This window comes from Camellia sinensis, chromosome 10, assembly GCF_055761805.1.
Source record: "Camellia sinensis isolate YWXY chromosome 10, ASM5576180v1, whole genome shotgun sequence".
Lineage (NCBI taxonomy): Eukaryota > Viridiplantae > Streptophyta > Magnoliopsida > Ericales > Theaceae > Camellia > Camellia sinensis.
In genome coordinates, this window is record NC_138970.1 from 117,405,906 (window position 1) to 117,421,810 (window position 15,905).

The following is a 15,905-nucleotide window of genomic DNA, read 5'->3' on the forward strand; positions in this document are numbered from 1 at the left end:
TCGCCGACACTCCGGATTATCCATGTTGGAGTCTATGTTTTGTTTTGTTTTCATGTGCATTCATTCTATATTGAGCTGCACAATTTGACTCCTCGGCTATCATGCATCGAGATGCGTGATTGGTGGCACGAGGATCGAGACATGCATACATATGTGAAAATACATTGCTATGCCCCTTTCCTGCTCTCTGTTGCAGCAAATCAAGAATTAGCAACCTTCCGAAGCTTAGCGCGCTTTCCAAGAATAATTGCAAAACAGAGGCTAATTGGGGCATCCCAGTGGATTTCCGCGCAAGGCAGCCCAAACATACATCATTCATCAGAGTCGAGGCAGTCCCTAGCTTGCATGCTAGTTTACAGTTTTCTTAGTTAAATTTGTAATTTAATTAGGATTTTGTAATTATTTGGACTATAATATTTATTCGGGACTGTATTATTCTTTCGGACCCTCTGCGCGAGGACAATGTTGTAATAAGTGTGCGTGTGTGTGATGTATGTCTTTCAACCCCACGTCTTTCTCCCTTTTATTTACCAGCTTATGATGGTTAGATTAGGGCATATTTCAATTAGCATACAGTATAATAGCATGTTTGCATTCATTCATCTGTTTTGCATGCACCGGGCTCGGCGCATCATACTAACTGCATTGTATTTTCAATTCCAAGTTGAATACATGTTAGCTGCAGCATTTCATGCGCCATGTCTAGAATAGCCGAGCCTACTATAGTTGCACTTTTTGCATGTGTTGCATTAGGCATTTCTGTATAATTAGGATCATGCATGGATTTCTAATTAGCTTCTGTTTTGGCTTGGAGTACTCGGTAAGTTTTATGCTTTAGCATCCTTGCATGCGTGTGAGTGACTGCCATGAATAGCATGCTTACCATGAGACTATATGCTTATGTGATATAACTGCCTGAATGCCTGTGGGTGAAGGTTGGGTTATTTGGATTGGAACAATTCATCAAATGTGTGTTTTATGCCCACTAGATAGTGGTAAAATCACGTTTTTCTAAGCCCACCCGAGGGTGGCAAATCCACGTCTTAGCTTACTTGCGGGTAGCACCATCAAACTATTTTCAAATAAACAAACATGAAATGTTTTGTTCCAATTCAGGCGATCCAGTCTATACTTGTATGCTGTGTGCATCACATAGTAAATCTAGGCTAATAACCGGAATAGGAACCCACAATGTTTTCAAAACTTGATATCATGGTTAGTAGAGGCCGATCTTTGATCGGGCGAGCGGGAGTGCTCACGAAGTGACCTTCCCCAATCGTACCCAAGTTCCCGAGCCGAGGCAACTTTGGTGGTGACGGACACGTGGCCTTAGGCAACGAGTCAGGGTTTCCTAAATTTCCCAAAATAAAACATTTAGGTGGCGACTCTGTATCTGGAAAAGCAGTCCATGTTTGGCACTTCTTTGAAAAAATCTGTTTTCTTAAAACGATTTGCCGGATTTGGACTCTTTGGTTCAGATTTAGAACCGTGACAATTTGAGAGTCCTGAGCTGTAGTGAGCCCAATATCGAACGGAACGGGGGAGCTCGTCCCTCCCAGGGCGTTCGGGGACGTCTACAGCAGCTAATGTAGAAATATCATTCTTTGTTGGATTAGGAGTCAAACCATATAGCTCCTTAAATTGGGGCATGGTTTTACTTATCACATCCGTAGAGGTTAAGGTTAACTCAGCTTTACAAAATAAGATCGAATCGTCAGCAAAACACAGGTGGGTGATTTTCTTGTTACCACATCTCGAGTGATATCTAAACGCGTGTCCCTGCACAATTTGTGTACATACTAGAAAGAACCTCCATGACAATAATGAAAAGATAAGGAGACATAGGATCTCCTTGCCTTGTGCCTCTATTATTGTTGAAATACCCTTAAAGTTCATTTATACTGGTTGAAACTTCAGGGGAATTAATACAGGCCTTAATCCAGGTGATTAATTTAGTGGCAAACTTCATAGCCTCAAGACTAGCGATAATAAAACTTCTAATAATGGAATCATGAGTCCTCCTCAAGTCAACGTTAATAGCACATTTAAACTTGTAGTGTCTATATTTGGATATAATATACTACAAAGGCTGAATGTGAGGTTTATTTAAGTAATGTGGTGCATCAAATTGTAAAATTAGTGATGCACTATTAGAGGTTTTTTTCTCAAAATCTTGTAACACCTCATTTCCTTTTTATCTCAGTTTTTATATTTACTGTCTATGTTCTTATTTGAAAATTAATTGCCTCAAATATTGAAATGCAGGCATTGATGTGGAAAAGTCAAATATTGATGTCATTCCATCTCTTCTTGCTGGTTATGCATCGTCTTCTCGTGGTTCTAATGATGTTTTATGGTGTGAATGCATTCGAGTTGCTGGTCAATCAAGATTGAAACTTGGGAGTTACGGTAGTGCATATCAGGTTACTCTGGTCCCATCTGTAGTAATTCCTGAGAGATTACATAACAAAATGCAGATTTGTTTTCACAAGTAAGTGAATTGTCCTGGACTTTTGGTTCTTGAGCTTCCTCTTTCTATCTCTGATATCTTAGTGCGACAGTTATGATGGTTGAGAATATTGTCTCCCTCAAGAAGTGTTTTGCAGGAATGCTTCACGTGGTTTATGTCAATGTGAAAAGGATGAATGGAAAGCTGTCCAGAAGGGGCTTTGGAGCTCTGTCATGTCACCTTATGAGGACACATATGTTGATGTTAAGTTCGTTGGTGGAATTTCTGGTCCTGTCACATTGACAATTGAAGATGGTCAGACATTTATTTCCTGGTTTTTGGGTCTAAATTCTTATTATGCTCTCTCTCTCTCTCTCTCGATGTTTATCTTTGGTTTTTATGGTTTGTGCAGAGTTTCAAAGATGGCATTTACTTTGTCTTGCTTTTGGTTTTGTTTTATTGTTGTTGGCACCAGTGGTCAGCAGTTGGGTTCCTTTCTATTATAGCAGTTCAATGGCTATTGGAGTTTTGCTTGTCATTATAATCCTTATTTATCAGGTATTTGGATTTCCTCACATTGTACAGTAGTTGATTTTTTCGATCTGTTTCTTTTCAACTTGCTCTAATTTCTTTATTCTCATATGGTGTGCGACCTCTTGATTGTAAGGTTTTAAACTTAATTTTGTTGCACATCAAATATCAAAGTTGACTTCTTTACTTGTACAGAAATCTTGAAACCTTTTGAAAATTGAACCTTGGTTAAGAGTAAAAGTAGATTGGTGTTCACTGGTTGTATTGGCAATGTAACTAATACTATAAAAAAATCTTGTAACCTGTGTAGCTTTTTTTTTTTTTAATATTTATTTTTATTTAATTTTATAATTTCATGATAGCTTCAAGGGAGAAGAGATGGGAAGAAGAATAATGTTATGATTTTGTCCTTCTCTAGCTTTAGAATTGAAAGATAAAGAGAACAGAAAAGTATTCTTTTCGCTATATTGAAGAATTTTTGCCAAATGAGTATTATTTATTGCAATTTTATTGCTTGCTAGATGCCTTTCAAATGTCATATTTTCCCATGAATCCATTTTACTTTCGAAATACAACAATAAGGTCTAAAACAGTAGAGTCAATGTGACTTCTTCTATACTCTCTCCTTCTGAACTCCTTCTGTCTGTCTCTACTTGTGTCTTGCTTTCAAAGTCTTTACTTAACATCTGTTGTTTACTTCATTGGCAAATATGATAATCTTATTTTCCTTTCCCAAGATAAGCATTTCGTTTCATTATGGAAAACCAGTCACTAGTAAAGGGACTGCTGGCTGTAGTGCGGTGTACTAATAAATATGAAAAACAAATTGAGATTACTAGTGGTGGATTGTGGATGGAGGTTGAGAATATAACACATGGAATGCCTTGTGTTGCCTCTTAATTAAATATGATATATTGTCGTAGTGTTGATGGAACTTGTACTTTCATCTTTAATTTCCTTTGCAGCTTATTTTTTTGGGGGTGGAGATTGAATTTTTTTTGCCACTTATTTGATAGAGAATAGAGTGGTTTAGCTATTTCCATTTATTGTGCTGCGATGCTTCAAATTTAGTATCTGTTAATTCCCCGCCAATTGCAAAGTTGAACGCAAGGTGGAAAAGCTAAGTAGCAGAAACACAAACATGACATGGACACACTGACACATCGATTTTCATAATGTGCAGGAAAGGACACGCTTGCCATATGTTAAAATGATATAATTTTACAAATTTATTAATTGTCATATATATATGAATAATTTATTCAAGGATAATGAAAAATATGTAAAATATCACTAATTACATTAAAATGTTATATATTTCATAACTTAAACATCAAGATATCATTCAAGTAACAATTATATTCTACACGATGCAAAACAATTATGTAATACACATAATGTGTTAACCTTATAAATGTTTCAAAAGTACATAAGTTTTATTATGAAGAACTCAAAACGCTGTTATTATAAAGAGATTCATCACATAGGACATGTTTGCATGATTCAAGAAGTGTTGTTGAAGCGTCTGCGAAGTGTTGGTAAAAATTTTATTTTATGTATTTGATGTTTTGATTAAGACATGCTGAATTAGTGTCGAACATGACGCGTTTACTTCGTAGAAGTGTTCATGCTTCTTAGCATAAAAGCTTCCATTGCTCAGTTTTGTACCTTTTAAACTTGTTTCACTACCCATTTGACACCAGACACTCTTGAAGCAAATGAACATCATTAATAAGCAAAGTTGTTTGGTTTGGTTTTGTTGAGATCCTCTTTTAAACCGAACTATTGATTAAACTTTTTGGGGAGTCTTATTGATTATTGTGATCAGCTGAAGCCTAAATTTGATCCTGACATCCTAAAGAACAAACATTGTGGATGTTTTGCTCTTATCTCATAAGCATTGACTGTGGTTGTGGGGAGGTAAATATGCAACAATTGAAATGATTGAAGGGCTGCAGGAACAAATTCAAAACTTTATTTGATTATATGATACGGAATGGCAATGTATTGGATATATATTAGGAAATTGTGTTTATTTAGGAATTTTAAATATACTTGGGGGTTTTGAATTCATTAGGATTTTAATTCTTATTTTTTTGTTTTCTTATTGGGTGATGCTTGTAGGCCAATGGATAGGATGGATTTAGATTGAACTATTATGGTTTTATATTGGCATATCATTAAATACATAGTTTTCGTGTATATTTCTCTTTGTGGGCAAAATTTTATTCTTCTTCTCCTCTTTCTCTTTCCGCTATTATTATTATTATTATTATTATTATTATTATTATTATTATTATTATTATTATTATTATTATTTTGGTACTATTTGTTTTATTGCTGCATCATTATGCAAGAAAATAAAGATTGAAATCGTAAAAATGATAGCAACCATGAATCTAATCATGTTGGTTGAGAATGAATGAACTCAATCTATTGTTTGGAGGAAAAAGTGATAATTCTAGTGATAGAAGGACAAAGTGATAATTCTAGCTAATGAAGCACAGATACGGGTACACCAATACAACAAAATGTTAAAAAAAAAAAAGAATATGGGTATAGTTAGGATATGTCTAAAAAAATATATATTTTTATAATTTGAAGTAGTACGTGATATATAATAACTACATATCAAATGTAAATAGTAGTTAAAGTAAGGTGCAAACTAGAGTATAATGCTAACTGTGTGAGTGATTTTCTGATCACACTGCCAACTCAATATTCAGCTGGAAAGCACTGGCAGAATAGATGGCGCCTGACTGACCTGCAACAGAAAGAAGATATTCCGTGGTGGTTCGTCCACCCGGGGACACTCCGAAGATTAAGTCAGTTATCTCTCAAAGATAAATCAAGTGCTTAACTCGTAGTTCTGAATATAAATTGCGTACTTTAGACCCATGGGGGTGCCTCTCTTTTATAGTTAACTCAATCCTTGTCCCAACAGAAGCCTGGCTTCAATGGACTTTAGCTCAATGCTTATCCTGGACTCTTCAAATAGATAAAGATAAACTCCCTAGGAGCTTTATCCTTATCCAGGCTGAGTCCCTTCTTTATTCTAGGACTCTTGTCCCTTATCCGCTTATCCCGGATTCTGATATCTTCGGAGATAACCTCGGTTTAGCCGAGATCACTTCGGCGTCACGACTAGGACACGTGGCACCTCGACTGACACATCGGCGTCATCTTGGTTACGTGTTGGTACTCAGAAAATATATCTCCAGAACTGCCCCCTAGGTTCTATTACCTCGGTATTCTGAGGTGATGGAACCTATATTAATACTTCCTTTCAGTACGTCGGCATAAAATTCCTCAACTGAGATCATCATACAGGCCAACATGTCTTTTTAAAGAATAAGAATCCCAAGAGCTCTTTTCACGCGTATGAGCTGTCATGCATAATAACTCAATCGTTTTAGCCATGCGTTCTCCCTTTATTGGATCGTACTCGGTACGCGCTTGTAAGTCATCTCGCGCCTGCGTGCGCCGTCTGACAAATTCGTCGTTCTGGGCTCATCAATTCCATTTTGTTGCCTTTTCGCATTTTTGACCAAACCAGTGTCCTCTATCTTCGTTCTTTCACTTTATCGCTTTTGCAACCGTCGTCTGACTTCGACGATCCTCACACCGGCTTCACTTTTCTGGTAAGCTACTGTTCTTTTTGGTTTTAGTTCTTGTTTCTTTTCAAGAAGTTTCACTTGATTACTTGTTGCGATTGCTGTTTTGTTCAAGTACTTGCTTTATGAATCGCATATTTGAGTTTATCTATTTGATGACTTTACTTTTGCCCATGTCTTGAATACACACACTGTTCACAATTTTCTTTCACTTCTGCCACTGTTCTTGGCCTCACACCCTTGTGCACACTTCATCATAGTGTTTTTGATAGTTCATCACTGTTCTTGATTTCTGAAACACGTTCTTATTTTCTTTTTTCTGTGTATTTTCCAGATTTGTGCCTTCAATCTTCATCTCCATAGATCTAGGTTTGGGATTTGTCTGTAGAACCCACAAAATTTTTTTTGGGAAAAACTGAAACGATTCCCCACAGATTCTGTGTATTTTTAGGCTTTAGCCGAGGTCCCAAAAAACCCTCCAAAGCATTCCCTTCTGAAATCCAACTCCTTTAGTTAAGCCGACATCATGGGTATGTGGAAGCATAGGGTAGACACCCCGACCAAACTAGAGTACTTTAGGTGAGAGTTTTCTATTCCTGCCGACGTCCACCTCAGGTTGGCAAGGGAGGAAGACTCCATTATGCCCGACGTAAACCTTATGTCTTTCCAGTAGTGGCTTTTGTCGAATATGGACTTAGGTTTCCACTTGATCCCCTTTTCCGAGAAGTCCTTCATTACTATAAATTGAACCTAATGCAACTCACCATCAACTCTTATCGAGTTATCAATGGCATAAGTACCTTAGCCAAAATTGAAAACGCTAGGGTCACGCTTGCCGATATTCAGTATTGTTATACCATGTGTCGCCTGAAATCAGAAAAATGCCATATCTACTACCTCAAGCCAAGGTCCACCGAGTACAAGCTTATTGCCGACCTCCCAGACTCAAATAAGGGTGTTGGAGACTATTACTTCATCGTCTCGAGCAACTGGGAGTTTCAGTCCAACGACAACCTCCACCTTTATCCCCTAAGCCGATCAGTTTTCGGGGACGGAGATGGTAAGGGCCAAGTGCCACTTTTCCTTGTTCTCTCTTTTTTAAAGTCTTCAATACTTTATTCTAACGTCTGTGCTGTTCCTTTTCCAGTTCTTCCCCAGCCACCAAAGGGCTTCCGCCAATCTTTCTTCCCCAGCAAAGACTTGAAAAGGCTACTAGATTTGCCTATCCACGAATAGAAGGCCCCTCTTCTACTTAATTTCATTCCTACCTACAAGTCAGCTCTTCCCGACGTCCCCAAGAGAAAGAAAAGCCTCTCTCCGCCTTCCGCCACAACTCCTCAAGCCGCCTTATCATCTCGGCCAAATTAAGGGTCAATTTCTGATCTAGTAGAGCAGCCGTCGACCTCGGTTCCATATCTGATCCGTCCATCTCAATGCCGTCGACGACGCCGAATTGCTTTTGCTGCTGAAATGGGCCACCAAAAAGCAATCGCAAAAGATCTCTTGGCAAACATTCCTGACTCCATTGATGCTCAACCAGCATCAGCTCATCCTCCAAAGCCAAAACAAAAAAGGCTGAAGAAAGCTCAGGCAAAGGCAACAGTGACTTAGGTTGATACTGAGGACACCTTGCCAATTTCCAAATTGGCTTCGAGTGAGAAATCCCCTTCAGCTGCCGAGAAGAGGCCCGCCGAGGCCCAACCATCGGAATCCACTCGGTCAAAGAGGTCGAGGTCCGAATCTGCAACAGCTTCAGGCTCCATGAAGTCTGACTCCTCCTAGGCCCTCCAAATCACACTGGAGGACAGGCCAGTTAGAGTTGGTGATAGTTTCGACAACGTTAATGTTGGCGTCGCTCTTAGCACAGCTTTGTGCCTCCCTAGAGATCTCGACCGAAACGCCGAGATGAGCGAGTACGAAAACTTTGCTCTAATGCTCCAGCGCTCTGTTCAAGTAAGTCTTCACTCTTGGTAATTTTTCTTTCTCTATTTCATACTTAGAAAATTTTCTAATAACTTCTACTCTTTTCCATTTTTCAAGCCATTCAGCATGTTCATTCCTTCTCAATACAAGCCTTTGAGAACCGGAAGGAGCTGGCCAACAAGAAGAGGGAGGTCTCCAGTCTGTAAAAGACCAATAAAAGCTTACAATAAAAAATGAAGACTTTGGCAGACCAGGCCGAGGCTGCTGTTAAAGCCAAAGATGATGCCGAGGAGAAGGCAGATTCTGCAGAGGCCATCAAGAAGGTTCTTGAGGCCGAAAAGAAAGAGACCGAGGAAAAAATGGCCCAGGCCCAGAAAGAACTTCAAGATGCCTTGGCCACGAAAGACGCCGAGCTCGAGGCCGCCGATGAGAAGGGCTACAATGAGAGGGTGGCCGATGTCACGGCGAACTACGAAAAACAGGTGAAGCAGGCATGCAACAAGGGTTTCACCCTTGGTTAGATGACTTTGCTAAAAAAACTCGAAGTCCCCGAGGACTCCCCCTCAGGAACACCGATGCCCTTCCTCGTTCGTTCCCCCCAACTCTAAGCTAATCCGACGAAGATTCTGAGTCTGAGGAGGAGGCTTTGGTGAGGAAGTCAAAGAAAGCTGTTGGGGCCAAGTCCCCTACTCAAAATGAGCAAGTCCTGAACTTGACTCAAGATGAAGAGGGTGAGGAGGTTCCCAAGGATGCTACTCCTGAGAATGAATCATCGGACGTGCCTCTCGCCAACAAGAGCCTCGATCAAACACTTCAAGAAATAGATGCCGAGCTTGCCGCTGAGAAGGCCGCCGAGATGTCCTCCCAACAGTCTTTCGAGATCCAGACCCAACCTGCTAGTGGCGCTAAAGAATCTTAGTTCTGATGTTCTTTTTCTTCTTTCTGTACTTTGTACTTTTTCTTTTCCTTGAAACAATGTAAACTCTTAAAGTGGTTGATGTGCCTTTTTTTTTTTAATGTAAATACAGTTTCTTCTGTTGACTGCTTGTGTCTTTGTCTTCTCTTTACTGCTCTTTGTATGATTTCATACTTAGAATATTTTTTGCATATCTTCAATGCACACTTTATCTATGTAATTTTCTTGGGATGAAATACTTCGGCTATACCCACCAACGGTTTGCATCAGCAAGTACATAAGTACTTAGTTCAATATAACCTTGGCTTTAACTTGTAAATTTTTTCATAAATTTCAACAAGGGTTGGACATAACCTTAGTTTAACTTCAACTTGTAAATGTTTCACAAATTTCAACAAGTGTTAAACATGATTTCAGTCTAACTTCAACTTGTAAATTTCTCAAATTTCAACAAGTGTTAGACATGATCTCGGTCTAACTTCAACTTGTAAATTTTTTACAAATTTCAACAAGTGTTAAACATGATTTCGGTCTAACTTCAACTTGTAAATTTTTCACAAATTTCAACAAGTGTTAAACCAATTTCCAACTCTCAAGTGTTAAACCATTTTCCAACTCTCTGCCCCCTAATGTGAACTTAAGTTCCATTTGGGTTCTCATTATGCATGCATTCCAGAAATATCATCAACTATCGTATCAATCACAAGTGCGAGAAATCAAGTTAAAATTTTATTTATTACTTCGGCTAATAACAAAGAACAAGATAATCTAATGATAGAAAAATTTCAGATTGCAAGTATTCCAAGACCTTGGCAACTCTTTGCCTTCATTATCTTTAAGCCGATATGCCCCATTGCCTAACGCCGAGGTGATTCTATAGGGACCTTCCCAATTCAGGCCAAGCTTTCCTTCTCTTGGATCCTTCTTGTTGCCGACGACTTTTCTCAAGACGAGGTCACCGATTTGAAACTCTCTTCGGTTGACCTTCTTATTATAAACCCTAGCAAGCTGCTGCTGGTAAGCTGCCAGTTGAATTGCAGCTCTCTCCCTTCGTTCTTCTAGCAGATCCAGATCTCGAGCTAATAGAACGTCATTAGTCCCATTTTCTACTCCTTGAGTTCTGATCCTTGGGATGCCACCTTCTAGAGGAATGACTGCTTCTGTGCCATAAGCCATGGCAAAGGGGGATTCGCCCGTTGATCTTCTTTGCGTAGTTCGATATGCCCAGAGTACACTGGGCAACTCGTCCTCCCATTTTCCTTTTGCTGCTTGCAGCCTTTTCTTAATTCCATCCAAGATGACTTTGTTGGATGCTTTCGCTTGTCCATTGCTTTGAGGAAAACTTGGGGTGGAAAAATAATTCTTAATTTTGAACTTTGCACAGAAGCTTTTGAGTAGCTTACTGTCAAATTGTGTTCCATTGTCTGCAATTAATGCTTTTGGGATCCCAAACCTGGTTATGATATTTTTCCAAATGAAATTCTTCACATCCATATCTCGGATTTTGGCAAGGGGTTTAGCTTCTATTCATTTGGTGAAGTAATCTGTTGTTACCAACAGGTACTTCCTTTGCCCAGTTGCTTGGGGCAGTTTTCTAACAAGATCCATGCCTCATTGGGTGAACGGTCAAGAACTGGGAACTAGGTTCAGGTCTGCCGCTGGTTGGTGTATCAGTGGTGCAAACTTTTGACACTTTTCACACTTCTTGACATAGGCCTCTGTATCTTTCTGCATGTAGGGCCACCAATACCCTTGGGTAATGGCCCTATGGGCAAGTGATCTGCCCCCAGCGTGGCTTCCACATATCCCTTCATGTATTTCATGCAAAAAATCTTCGACTTGAAAAGGATGTACACAACTCAAAAGGGGTCCAGTGAAGGATCTTCTGTAGAGATGTCCCTCTGCTGTTAGACTGAATCTTGCCGACTTTAATCTGATCTTGTGTACCTCCTTCTGATCATCTAGTAGTTTTCCTTCTTTTAGGAATGCTATTACTATGTCCATCCAGCTTGGTCTCATGTCCACGCACATTGCTTCACGCTCTGTGGTCAATTGTTCGATGCTCGGGCCCGACAAGTAGTCAACCACTATTGTCCTTGTTTTTCCAGGTTGTATTGCACTAGCTAGGTTGGCTAATGCATCAACGTGACTGTTATCATCTCGGCTAACCTGATGTAGTCGGCAATTTTGAAACAAGGCCACCAACCTGCTGACCTCCTTTGCGTAGGCCGACATCCTATCATCTCTTGCTGCAAACTCGCCCGTTGTCTGGTTGACTATAAGCTGAGAGTCACAGAAGACTATCAACTCATTTGCTTCTACTGCTGCTGCCAGTTTTAGTCCTGCGATTAGCGCTTCATATTCTGCTTCATTGTTTGAGGCCTTCAACCTAAAACGAATGGACTGTTCCAATATCTGTCTATCTGGAGATACTAGTACTACTCCTGCCCCCGCTCCCTGTCGGTTAGAACTCTCATCGACAAACAGTCGAAAGGAGTTGCTGATGTAAATGCTGCGGGGTTAGAGTTTTTCTTTCTTCCTTTGTTCCTTTGCCCTCGGTTGGGCTCCTCCTTGCTCGTTTGGACATTGTTCACCTCGGTTCAACGGAGCCCGATGTACGATGGATTCTGGCGTGAATTCGGCCACGAAGTCTGCCAAAACTTGGCCTTTGATTGCTATTCTGGGTCTGAACTCTAGGTTATATTGGCCCAAGGCCACTACCCATCAGGCTATTCTGCCTGTCAGGTCTCCTTGCTGCAACAGGAACTTTAAAGGGTGTTTAGTTAACACCACAATTTTATGGGCTTGAAAGTAATGGTTCAGCTTTTTTGAAGCCATTACTAAAGCCAGCGCCAACTTCTCAAGGGGTAAATACCTGGTTTCTGCATCAACCAGGGTTTTGCTTACATAATAAACAGCCCTTTGTTCCCCTCTTTCTTCTCAGATTACCACTGCACTTACTGCATGTTCCAAAACTGCCAAGTATAGGAACAACTCCTCTCTAGGTTCTGGATTTGAAAGAACGGGAGCCGTGGTCAAATACTTCTTCAAGTCGGCCAAGGTGGCTTTGCATTCCTTGGTCCATAAGAAGTCTGTGGCTTTCTTAACTAAGTTGAAGAAAGGTTTGCACTTGTCTAAGCTTTTGCTTATGAACATATTCAGGGCTGCAGCCTTTCCAGTCAGCATTTGTACCTGTTTTGCTAACGTCGGGCTCTTCAACTCTAGGATGGCCTTGATCTGATATGGGCTGGCCTCAATGCCCCTTCTGGTCACCAGGTATCCCAAAAACTTACCAGTTCCAACTCCAAAATGCACATTTTGACGCATTGAGTCGGAATCGATATGTTTTAAGGATGTCAAAGATTGCTTTTAGGTCGGCCATATGACCTTCAGGTTCTTTGGTCTTTACGACCATGTCGTCGATGTAAACTTCCACTATTCAGCCAATTAGATGTTTGAACATCTTGGTTACCAATCTCTGGTAAGTTGCTCCTGCATTTTTCAACCCAAAAGTCATCAATCTGTAACAATACAGCCCTTTTGAGGTGATAAAGGCAGTCTTCTCCTCATCTGGGGGGTACATGGCTATTTGGTACCCCCTGTAGGCATCCAGGAAGCTTATCCTTCCATGCCCTGAGGTGGCATCCACCAGTTGGTCAATCTTGGGTAGAGGAAAATTGTCTTTGGGATAGGCCTTGTTTAGGCTGGTAAAGTCCACGCAGACCCTCAATTTACTGTTCTTTTTCTTCACCACTACTGTATTCGATAGCCATGTCGAGTAATTAACCTCTCGAATGGCCTTGGCCTCCAGTAGTCTGTCTATTTCCTCTTCCACTGCTTCGACGTGCATCAATGTCAGTCTCCTTGCTTGTTAGATTACAGGTTTGGCCGACCTGTCAATGTTCAGTTTATGGCAAGTGACCTTGGGGTCAATGCTAGGCATTTCGTAAGGCGTCCAGGCAAACACCTCAATGTTTGCTCTCAAGAAAGCCTCCAGCTCTTTTTCCTCTTCTTCGGCTAAGCCCGAGCCGAGAAGGAAGAAGCGTTCTTTATCCCCTTCCTGAACGACAATTTTCTTCAATGCTTCTTCACTCTTCTCGGCTGACTCCTTGCTGACGTCCTCCAGGACTTCCATGTCCTTGTCTTCGATCTGTGCCCTTTCTAGCTCTCGTATGCTGCAGGTGGATTTCATTGCTGTCATGGAGCAGTTTTTTGCTTGCAGCTGATCTCCCTTGACCTCCTCTATCCCATGCTTTGTTAGGATCGATCTCTGCCCTTTCTGGCTCTCGTATGCTGCAGGTGGATTTCATTGCTGCCATGGCACAGTTTTTTGCTTGCAGCTGATCTCCCTTGACCTCCTCTATCCCATGCTCTGTTGGAAGCCGCAATAGTTGATGCAATGTTGAGGGAACAACCCCCATTGCATGTAACCATGGCCTTCCCAAGATAACGTTGTAAAGGGAGGAAATGTCAATTGTTGTGAATTCTGTCTTTATCTTTTTGGTGCCAGCCTACACAACCAAGTTTATCGCTCCTAGTGGTCATGTCGGCGTTCCATTGAACCTGACTATTAGTCCATTGGATTGCTCCATATCGTCTGGGTGAAGGCCAAGCTCCTTATAACATCTGACATACATGATGTTATAAGAGCTGCCTTGGTCAATTAAGATGCGTTTCACTTGGCACTCCCTAACCTGGAGGGATACTACCAAGGCATCGTTGTGCGGATGTTGGACCATCTCCAGGTCGGCTTCGGTAAAGGACACCACTGGTCCCTGGAACTCCTCGGTCCGATGTCTTTTCTCCCCGATCTGGTACACATGCTGCAAGTGCCTCACCTTTTGGGTCTCCCCCCGTATTTCGTTTTCATTGATGTAGACGTCCCCGAACGCCCCGGGAGGGTGAGTCCCGTTCTGTTTATTTGGGGTCACTACAGCTCAGGACTCTCAAACTGTCACGGTTCTTAATCTGAACCAAAGAGTCCAAATCCGGCAAATCGTTTTGAAAAAATAGATTTTTAGAAAAGAAGTGCCAAACATGGACTGCTTTGCCAGATACAGAGTCGCCACCTAAATATTTTATTTTGGAAAATTTAGGAAACCCTGACTCGTTGCCTAAGGCCACGTGTCCGTCATCACCAAAGTTGCCTCGGCTCGGGAACTTGGGTACGATTGGGGAAGGTCACTTCGTGAGCACCCCCGCTCGCCCGATCAAAGATCGGCCTCTACTAACCATGATATCAAGTTTTGAAAACATTGTGTGTTCTTATTCCGGTTATTAGCCTAGATTACTATGTGATGAGCACAGCATACAAGTATAGACTGGGTCGCCTGAATTGGAACAAAACATTTCATGTTTGTTTTTGAAAGTGGTTTGATGGTGCTACTCGCAAGTAGGCTAAGACGTGGATTTGCCACCCTCAGGTGGGCTTAGAAAACATGATTTTGCCACTATCTAGTGGGCTTAAAACACACAGTGAATGAATTGTTCCAATCCAAATAACCCAACCTTCACCCACAAGCATTTAGGCAGTTATATCACATAAGCAAATAGCCTCATGGCAAGCATGCTATCATGGCAATCACTCACACGCATGCAAGGATGCTAAAGCATAAAACTTACTGAGTACTCTAAGCCAAAACAGAAACTAATTAGAAATCCATGCATGATCCTAATTATACAGAAATGCCTAATGCAACACATGCAAAAGTGCAACTATAGCAGGCTCGGCTATTCTAAACATGGCATATGAAATGCTACAGCTAACATGTATTCAACCTGAAATTGAAAATACAATGCAGTTAGTATGATGCGCCGAGCCCGGTGCATGCAAAACAGATGAATGAATGCAAATATGCTATCATACTATATGCTAATTGAAATATGCCCTAATCTAACCATCATAAGCAGGTAAATAAAAGGGAGAAAGACGTGGGGTTGGAAGACATACATCACACACACGCACACTTATTACAATTATGCCCTCGCACAGAGGGTCCGAATAAATATACAGTCCCGAATAAAAGAATAATACAGTCCAAATAATGTACAAATTCCTAATTAATTTACAAATTAACTAAGAAAGCTGTAAAACTGGCGTGCAAGCCAGGGACTGCCTTGACTCTGATGAATGATGTATGATCCATGTCCGGGTCGCCTTTGCGCGGAAATCCATTGTGATGCCCCAATTAGCCTCTGTTTTGCAGTTATTCTTGAAAAGCGCGCCAAGCTCCAGAAGGCTGCTGATTCTTGATTTGCTGTAACAGAGAGCAGGAAAGGGGCATAGCAATGTATTTTCACAGATATATGCGTGCCTCGATCCTCGTGCCACCAATCACGCATCTCGATGTACATGAATGTACATGAAAACAAAACTAAAATCTAACTCCATCATGGGTAATCCGGAGTGTCGGTGACTGGGAATTGAGACGCGTTCCGTCACTCGGAGTACGAAACGTACCTCGTTTCCCGT

The 15,905-nt window shown here is 41.0% G+C and overlaps 1 protein-coding gene across 1 annotated transcript; it reads right to left on the bottom strand.

The window, feature by feature from the left end:
• Positions 1 to 10,092: 10,092 nt before the first annotated feature.
• Positions 10,093 to 10,609, bottom strand: LOC145800646 (uncharacterized). Its single transcript, XM_082890362.1, has 2 exons — positions 10,318 to 10,609; positions 10,093 to 10,121 (listed from the first exon to the last, which is right to left on the bottom strand). The coding sequence occupies exons 1-2, from the start codon at positions 10,607 to 10,609 to the stop codon at positions 10,093 to 10,095; spliced, it is 321 nt and encodes a 106-aa protein (XP_082746488.1).
• Positions 10,610 to 15,905: the final 5,296 nt, after the last annotated feature.